Raw genomic sequence first — 8,715 nt, 5'->3', positions numbered from 1 at the left:
TGCATACTGATGTGACTCTGCCTCATTAGCAAATATTTAAATAAACTTACCAAACTACATAAATTCAACAATTATCTGTGCAGACAGCTGCTTGACAGTGACAGTGATCATCACAAACCCTGGATGCTAATGAATGCTTTAATCTATATGTCAGGCCTTGGAGGTTTTTGGGCTGATTAACACACCGCAGGTAAAAAATATTTTGGTTCCCCTGGACAGCTAGAGCCACCTAATTACAATCAGCACAGTCAGATGGCTTCACTCTCGAAAAAGTATCAATCTTCATTCCAGTGGCAAGTTTCCACAACAGAGCCAGATGCTTCCTCTGGGCGCCACGAGCAGCGATTGGAAAATGTAAACAACACATCACTTGTCTGACGCTGGTCGTCCCTGGGCCTCCTGGTAAGGAATAGAGCTCAGATATGCTCCGCAGAGCGCACTAAGTGGAAACTGGGTGGAAAAGTGGAAGAGACGTCACGGAGGGATCGTCACTGTATCTGAAAATAGACTGTTTATCAGCAAGTGATGCTTTGGCTGTTTGAGTATACTCTCTGATGTATTATTTCTGGGAGGTTTGATCTGACCCAAAGACTTCTGAATGAGACTAAGAAAAGATCTAAATGACTCAATTTGTTTTATCTTAATTTATTATCGATTTCTGCCCAAGGTGTCTCTGTGATTCTACAGCGGAGATACCATCAGTTTATTTGCCTTGATGAGCTTTTCCCCCCCACACTGCACAAACATCCTCCGATTGTCATTCCTGCCTCGCTGACAACCTTAGATGAACTTTGTAACAGATGGTAGTGCTAAAGAACCTTGGCAATTATTTGAAGATCACTCTTTCATGCCTCGAGGGAATCAGTAAGGCTGCCACTAATCAAGGCGTAACTGCTCTCTACATAATTCAAAAGTCTTATTATAATTTGTCATATCCAAGATGGCCGGGCAATATATCTTTGCCTGAGTGAAATGTGTGTTTTATTAATATGCCATTAATGAAAAATTGGAGCTATCGGAGCCTCCTGCTTCTTCTGTGACTGGGATGATCAGTCGGCGACGATTACTGATCGTTTCTTAAATGTGGAGAATTGGGGGAATATTTTTCAGCACGACCACGGCCTTCACACATGCCATTTTATTGTACTTTTATTTATGTAAAGGATGCAAGTACTTCTTCCACTACTCTTCAGCTACCCTTAAAGCCTACAAATGCTGAGAACTGATTCGACGTCAAACTTGAGTTGCCCGTGGCTGTTGACACAAGCACCATGTCAGAAACATTCACACTAATCCATCTCCAGAGTACTCAGCAGTCGAATCATACTTTATGTCTGTTATATGCTCTCTGCCCAACAGGGATGTCAAGCTGTGAGTGGGACTCCAGTTCAGCTGTAGGCTGTGGAGGAGTCAGGAGCTACACTCCTCTCATTATTCTTTCTTCTCATGCCCTGTGAGTCAGCTGTCAATCACAGCCCGGGCATCAAGTCAGCGGGAGCCCAGAATGTACGGTGCGCTCATCAAATCTGCCAGCAGGCAGGGAGAAAACACCTATAGAGCCCAAAGCCACCAGCCAGTTGCAATTAAAGTGCTGCTCCACCGTGGAGGAAAAAAAAAACCTGAGGCCACCTGAAGGTCAGCGAAAAACCCAATTACCAGCTTGTCATATATTGTCAGCAAGAGTAATTCTTGGAAACAAAACAGCTCTGACTCACCTTTGCACTGGCTGCGGAGACCCAAGAGGAGATTGTGGGTGTTATCACAAGAATAAAAACTTTCAATTAAGTGAACAGAACTTTTTGTTTTTATTATTGTTGGGACAAACTAGAAAATGGAAAAAAATATTCCCAGGGTAGGGTATGCACAGGGCCACAGCTCAGACCATGCAGATTTATACACAGAACTCTGAAAACGGAATAAAAAGGTTTGATTAACAGTTATAAAAATAGACCATTTACAAAAACATATCTACAAAGACAGTTCAGTGGCAGTAATGGTTTGATTGTACGTGAAATTAACATACAACCCAAAAAAGACATTTCACAGTTTAAAGGCGAGAGCATTAGACGATGCAGTCTTTGGGACGGAAACTGTCGCTACACGGTAGTTTCATGTTTCCACAAGCCGGTCTTTATACTGGCTGTACTCTCTGTGTTAATCAAAGGCACTGCCTGTCCATTCTCTTTAAGTGTGCCGCCATTTTGAGTGACAAGGTTGAGCCCATACGACTTGGGTTGGCTTTCTAGTTCTGTGCCGCTGGGCTGCTCTACAGGACCAGAGTCTTTACTTGAGCTCGACTCTGCAGCAGGAGTCGCCCGCTCACTCTCCTCCGTCACCACTGACCCGTTCCCCAGGGTGCTGCCGCCTCCTTTGTCTGCGTAGCGGGAGCGGCGTGGCAAGCTTGCGCTGTCACTGCTGTCCTGCTGCATCTGGCTCTGATGCCGCTCTCTGTAGGCCATGTAGGCCGCCCGTCGGCTGTTGCGTGCTGCTACGTCATAATGGTGGTGACGCCTGTGTGGGGCGCTCTGCACGCTACCATCCACGCTGGTGGGGACGTCATAGGCGTATTCTCGCAGCACAGTTAGTCGACTCGCCCTGTGCGCACGTGCTCTGTTTTTGTGGTGCCTGCCCGTGTGTCCGTTTGTGGCAGCTGCTGGGTTGTTGATGTTGTTCATCGGGCGGAACTGCACCTCAACTGGTGCTACATGCATTTTGATTTCATTGTCTAGTGAATGTTCAGTCAGGCTGTTGTCCAAAAGGGCTGCACCGTTGGCGGTCACCGGGGCCGATGCCGACTTGCACTGCGCTGCCTCTGCGTGCAGATTGGTCAGCTTGCTGCCGTGGGCGGAGGGGCGCATGCTCGGGGCGCTCTTATTTGTGTAAGAAGAGTCTGCACTGCTGTGGCCACACTTTGTTGACTCCCCATCTGCCTTGCTCGCAGATCCTGCTGTGGATGTCATTGCCACGCCTGGCTGTGGCAGAAGGACGTCCTCCTGTGCGGAGTAGGCTCGTCTCCCAGAGCAACAAGCCTGGGACCAATAGCGCCTCATATCCTGCCTGTTGACACAGTGATGCGCCACCATGAACGCCCCCAGTGCCAGCGCGGCCACCCCAAACAGGCAGGTGAAAGCTAAGTCAAAAGGGTGGTCCTGCGATACAGCCATGGCCCCGAATACCCACAGGGCAGCATACAGCCCTAACGCCCCTGCAGCACCCATCAGCTGAGCAGCGAAGGTGTGCTCATTCTCCAAGGCCGCCAGAGGCACAGCGTGGGGAGCGGACACTATGGAGGATGATGCCTCTTGAGGCTGGAGCTGGAGAGTGAGGGGGTGGCAGTGGCTGCTGGGACCATCTGGCCCTGCCTCTGTGTTGGCTGGAGCCAGATGCTGCTGCTCTTCAGTCGGCTCCTTGAGCTCGTAACGGCGTTCAGGGTGGCGGCGCAACTGGAGCAGGATGCTGAGGAAGTACATGCAGTCTACAAAGATGATGAATCCTACTGGGCCGTAAAAAGCCCCGATACTGGGCTCCCATGCCATCCAGCAACTAGAGGGAACACAGACAGACAAGACAAATCAAACATTTAATTTATAGTATGATAACAGATGTGGCTTTTAAGATTCTCAAAGACGTTTCACCCCTCAATTAAATCAAGTTCATCATTTAGCAATTACTGAAATTATATAGCACACCCTAAAAGGAAAATTGCCAACAGTGCTCGTTAAAACAATACCACATCTCCTCATCTTAATCTGTCACCGTCATTATTTACTCCACAAACTTAAAACGACTCTCTGAGAAACTTTTGCGTCTCATTTTTAAAATAACTGTCCCATTACATTTAATAACACAGGCTGGATTCGTCTTGCTTGCAAGAAATTAATTAAACTCCAAAGACTTCATACAGATACGGGTCCAGATTTCTCAATTAGTCAGCCGCGTTGCACAATCTAAACAGCTGCTACTGTAGGAGCGGGGTGGAGGAGTTCGCTGTAAACTGGCAGCAGTTGCTTGTTGCTTGGATGCACATAACATTAATAGGCCTCCATAATCAGAACTTCAGGGAATAAACTTTTCCAACCCTCGTAAAAATATCCATTATTTACTAAAGCGATGCAGCCTGGCCGGTCGATAGCTAAAGCCAACTCCTCCTGAGGACAGAATGTAATGGGCCTGGATGCTCCTTTGTTAAATGTTATTGTACAGATAAAATGACAGCACAGAGAGAGGAGCTTTAATTGCTTCCTATACAGGCACTACTTACTATGGTGCATTGGTCCGGCTGCCGTAGTTTTTGATGTTAGCTGCTGCGGTGATCCCACACACAATGATGGGTATCCCTCCGCCGATTAAGTAGAACCTTTCGGAGAAAGCACAGAGAGGATTTCAGTATTTCTGATTGTGGGGCGACAAGCAGGCATGAGCTGGACACAGATGTCCTGTGGTATTTCAGGCCTCTACACTGACACCATGTGGAAGTTTTGCCAACACACGTGGACACATATAACTAGAGAGCTCAATGACCTCTTCTCACTTGCATGTCAAGCAAAAATATATAAAGAATGTAAAGCTGACATCATTTTAAAACATGGCACAGCCTGTCATCCACCACCATCTTAAACCTGGGCTATATTAATGTTGCCTGCTCTGTCTTGCCTGCTGGTTAAGATAAAGATAGGTGTCAGGTATCTTCACACGACCTGATTATGTCAAAAACATCCCCCAAAAAACACTCCCCTACTTTTTCTGAACAGTTAGAAATCCAAGTGTAGTTTACATTGGCAGACTGCTATGATTTTATCTGTGCTGGCATGCTTGTGCAGATCCACGTCTAATGCAAAAGAAACAGAGGACAGCAAGAAATAAGTTTAACTTCCTCACATACAGAAGGTGAGGAGGAGACACAGCAGCAAGATAGAACTGTGAGAAAGCTGTAATTAACAACAGCAGATCTCACCGAGTAGTTTACTGACAAATAGCATGAAGTCTGCAAAGACATTAAGGCAGTAAATACAGCCTAAATGTCATAATTTCGTTCCTAGCGTTGTAGTGGAAGAGTTGTATCGTACCTCAGCATAGGTCGTGGTGGAGGGGGAGGTTCATCCAGCTCTTCATAGCGCTTGGCCTTGCGTGTTACCTGCTTGTAAATGTTGCGTGCCGTCACGCCCACCCACAGAGCGGTAGCCAGAGTTGAATAGTGCAGCAAGATACCCACCTAGAAGAGATCGCACCATAATATACCTGACATTTACAAAAGCATAAAGAAATGCAATCAATCTCCTTCATCAGAATGATAAAAGGCACCCGTTGTTAAATTCCCCCAATAAAAATAAAGATGATGGAATGCAGTGCGTAAGAGTATTTTAAATGGCATGATGATCCTTGAGGAATTTTGTATTGAGTATGTCATCGTCGGCCCGAGCTGAAAAATCACCCTGTGAGATATATCTTCATGCCAGAGGGGATTAAATAAATAAACAAAAAGTTCTCTGCCAAAATCCTTTATCCAGGTACTTTGTGCAATGAAATATGAATAAGTAATGTGTCTCAGTACAACACACCATGAGGGGAGGCGCAGGATCGCCCGCAGCCATGGAAACGATCTACTGTATCTTTCTATGCATCTTTTACTGTGTTTCCACAAGTTTTTTTTACAAGCCGAGTGAACTTCGCCAAAGGCAACTTTCTCCCAACATTTTTTTCCTTGAAAACATCCGAAGCACTTGTTCATTTTTCACCGCCGGCTGCTGAGTTTGGAGGCAAACGCAGCGGGAGTGTCGGGAGGTGTGCGGGTGGCGTATACTCACCGCTTGGCACGCGCTTGCGTATCGCGTCTGATTTATGCCACCTACAAAGACCCCGCAGGTGAGGGAGACGTGGAAGCAGAGGTTGACCAACATGTGCCAAAACTTGCGGCTCACACGGACAGACCTGAGGTCACAGAGACAGAAGATTACAGAATTAAAATGCCCTGATGAGCAAGCATTTCTTACTTATGGATGAAGCAATTGTTTATGTTGATCTAAATGGCGACAGTTTTGTCTTTACCCCACCGGGGTGAGGCAGTGATACTGACAATATTCAGGGGGGGAAATTCTAACTTTTGGTTTCAGAAGAGTTTTGCAATAACAGAATTAAAAAAACATAAAGTTAAATAAATAAAAAATGGCGGTGGGAAACCTTGCACTTTATTACAATACCCAAATCCTATCACCAGGCTCTACACAAGCCTTTACTTAAACAATCCCTCAATCATTGTCATGCACCATTGTTTATTGGTGTCATCATATTAACAAAGGAAAATTGTAAGTTAAAAGATTTGTAGGAAGTAAACACTAACACAATCAATCATAATTAAAGGAAACATAGACAAAAGAGAGACAGTAGTCTATGGAGCAGTCTCGTCTTACCTGTGATGGTAAATGTAGCTGATGATAATGGTGAACAGGCAGATAAGCAGTATGATAGCAGTGGCGTAGATGACCGGGTGCAGGGGCTGGATGCTTGGAGAGAAATACTCCACACTGCTGAGGTCCTGCGTGACAGATGAGGTGATAAATTCTCGGTTTTAAAGTATTATTGTCACTTCACGTCGCTACATGTTATAACCCAAGAGTTATCATGCTTATAGACAACTACAAAGTGCAAGGAGTATGTTTTCCTGGTTCAGTGTCATCTTATGAACCTTTAGTAGACTTGGCAGTATTTTGTAATGGCCATTAGAGAGCCAGTTAGCTACAAGAGTACATGAAAGTGATTTACATTTAAAAACTATCAATTGAAATCCATGCCATGTTGATACGGATCAATGGAAGTCATCACTTTCCAAATGGTCAAAAATCAATAACCCAGCTTACCATCAGGAGGCCGTAGTTGCCCAGAGAGTTGCAGGATATGGTGGTAAAGTTGTCATGGTGGCCCAGGATGCGGCAGCCGTCGCTCTGCCATCCTCCGTGGCCTCCTGCCAGGCTGAAGTTCCAGCAGGCGGACACCGCGTCTGAGCCGCGGGCAAAGCGCCGCAGGGTGATGTTAACGGGCGTCCTCAGGACACGCAAAGACATGCCGTCTGGTGGTAAAACACAGACAGGAAGATCTGACAGTGAAAATCTGCTGTCAAGTTTTTATTTCATTGTGTGAAAATGTGTCTGCTTTATGACTCAGTGTTATTATATCTCGGAATATTTTCACATTTCTTCACTCTGTTGTAAAAAAAATAAACATGTTAAACACTTGTGATGAAAGCAAAACACAATGACTCACCTATCTTGGCCATGATGACAGGGGTGGCAACACTCCTCCTCTTCCCACTATCAGCCAGCTGGGAGGAGTTGCCTGTGGAGGGGAAAAACTTGCCATTGCGGAGGCCCAGTAGATGGAGCTTGTAGACCGTGTCCTCCACCTGTCCAGGGAGTGCAGCCTGGGTAAAGAGAGACTGAGGAAGCTGCAGGGAAGCCTCCACAATGGTGCTCTATAGGGACAAAAGACACCAGCAAGTAAAAATGTATCCCATATTTTTCCTGTTTTGTTGATTTTTATGTGTTTACTGCAATCTGAACCAAACACCAAGAGAATACCTTGCCCACAGCAACCTGCTGACACATCATAATTATTTCTAGTAGGAGCTGACCTTGTGAAGGATGCTGGAGAATGAGCTGGTTGTGTTGCATTTGAAGGTGAGTTGGCGGTCCTGTCCGGGTGTGCGCTCGGGGCTGAGCCTCTGGAACAACATGCAGGTCATGCCGTTCCAGTCGTTGGCCCTGACAGCGTGGGCCTCCAGTGCTATGTTGGGGGATGTCTGGAAGGACAACAGGAACAATGAACTCTGACTCAATTCATTTAAAGGGACATTTCACCCAAAAATTACAAACACATATTTTAATCTCCCCTGTCGTGCTATTTATCACTCTAGATTGTTTTTGTGCAAGAGTGTTGGAGAGATCAGCTGTAGAGATGTCTGTCCTCGCTCCACTTCAGAGGAACCACTGCACAGTAGCACCTATCTGTCTGGGCATCTGTGTGTGGACTTTGCATGTTCCCGTCAGGAAAAAACTAAAGAGCTACTTGCATTGGTCGTTGCACTGCCAAAAAGAATAGGGGCCCATAGTGTTGTTGATGGTACTAACCAGAGAGAAGACCTGGGCTGTGGCCAGGCGGTAGACAGCAATCTTCTGGAGGCAGGCAATGATGCGGGAGCAGGCCATGGCTTCACGCTGAGCCATCCAGAGCACCCTTTCATCGGCCAGCATCAAGTTACTGGCCATGCTTACCATCACCTCACCTAGCTGGGAGACAAGAATATCGACATGAGTGAATACACAAATATTCGTCAGCTAGGAAATTCACAGCACTGGCTGACTACATATAGTAGCAGCTCAAAGGATGGATGGAGTCAGAAGACATGTATATCTTTAACCAGCATCTTGTTTGTATCAAACAGCATTAAACACATGCTTGAGAGAGAGAGACTCATTGCTACGTGACGACATTTGAAGCATGGTGTCGCCCAACTTTATACTTTAAAATATAGCGTTCTTTGCTTACAGCAGTTACAACATGCTACGAGCTCCTTTACTTTGAAAACTTTTCTTTTCGTCAGCCTACAGCTGTGCCCAAAGTCGTGACAAGACATCCTTTCTCATTAAACAACATGACAACAAACAGCTGTTGAGCATTAATCTATTTGTCCTTGAAAGGGGGTAATACACCAAACACATGCAT

General features: G+C 45.9%; 1 protein-coding gene across 1 annotated transcript in view; it reads right to left on the bottom strand.

Moving 5' to 3' along the window:
* Nucleotides 1-1,781: 1,781 nt before the first annotated feature.
* adgra3 (adhesion G protein-coupled receptor A3) overlaps nt 1,782-8,715 on the bottom strand; it is a 33,263-nt gene continuing 26,329 nt past the window's right edge. The window contains exons 11-19 of the mRNA XM_050066733.1: nt 8,121-8,279; nt 7,625-7,792; nt 7,258-7,465; nt 6,855-7,063; nt 6,408-6,532; nt 5,805-5,928; nt 5,067-5,212; nt 4,262-4,357; nt 1,782-3,543 (exon numbers count right to left, since the gene is read on the bottom strand). Coding sequence (XP_049922690.1) covers nt 2,097-3,543; nt 4,262-4,357; nt 5,067-5,212; nt 5,805-5,928; nt 6,408-6,532; nt 6,855-7,063; nt 7,258-7,465; nt 7,625-7,792; nt 8,121-8,279 — 2,682 coding nt within the window. The 3' untranslated portion in view covers nt 1,782-2,096. The remainder of the gene's footprint in view (nt 3,544-4,261; nt 4,358-5,066; nt 5,213-5,804; nt 5,929-6,407; nt 6,533-6,854; nt 7,064-7,257; nt 7,466-7,624; nt 7,793-8,120; nt 8,280-8,715) is intronic.

Source organism: Epinephelus moara, chromosome 17, assembly GCF_006386435.1.
Source record: "Epinephelus moara isolate mb chromosome 17, YSFRI_EMoa_1.0, whole genome shotgun sequence".
Lineage (NCBI taxonomy): Eukaryota > Metazoa > Chordata > Actinopteri > Perciformes > Serranidae > Epinephelus > Epinephelus moara.
This window is presented reverse-complemented; position numbering and strand designations above follow the sequence as displayed.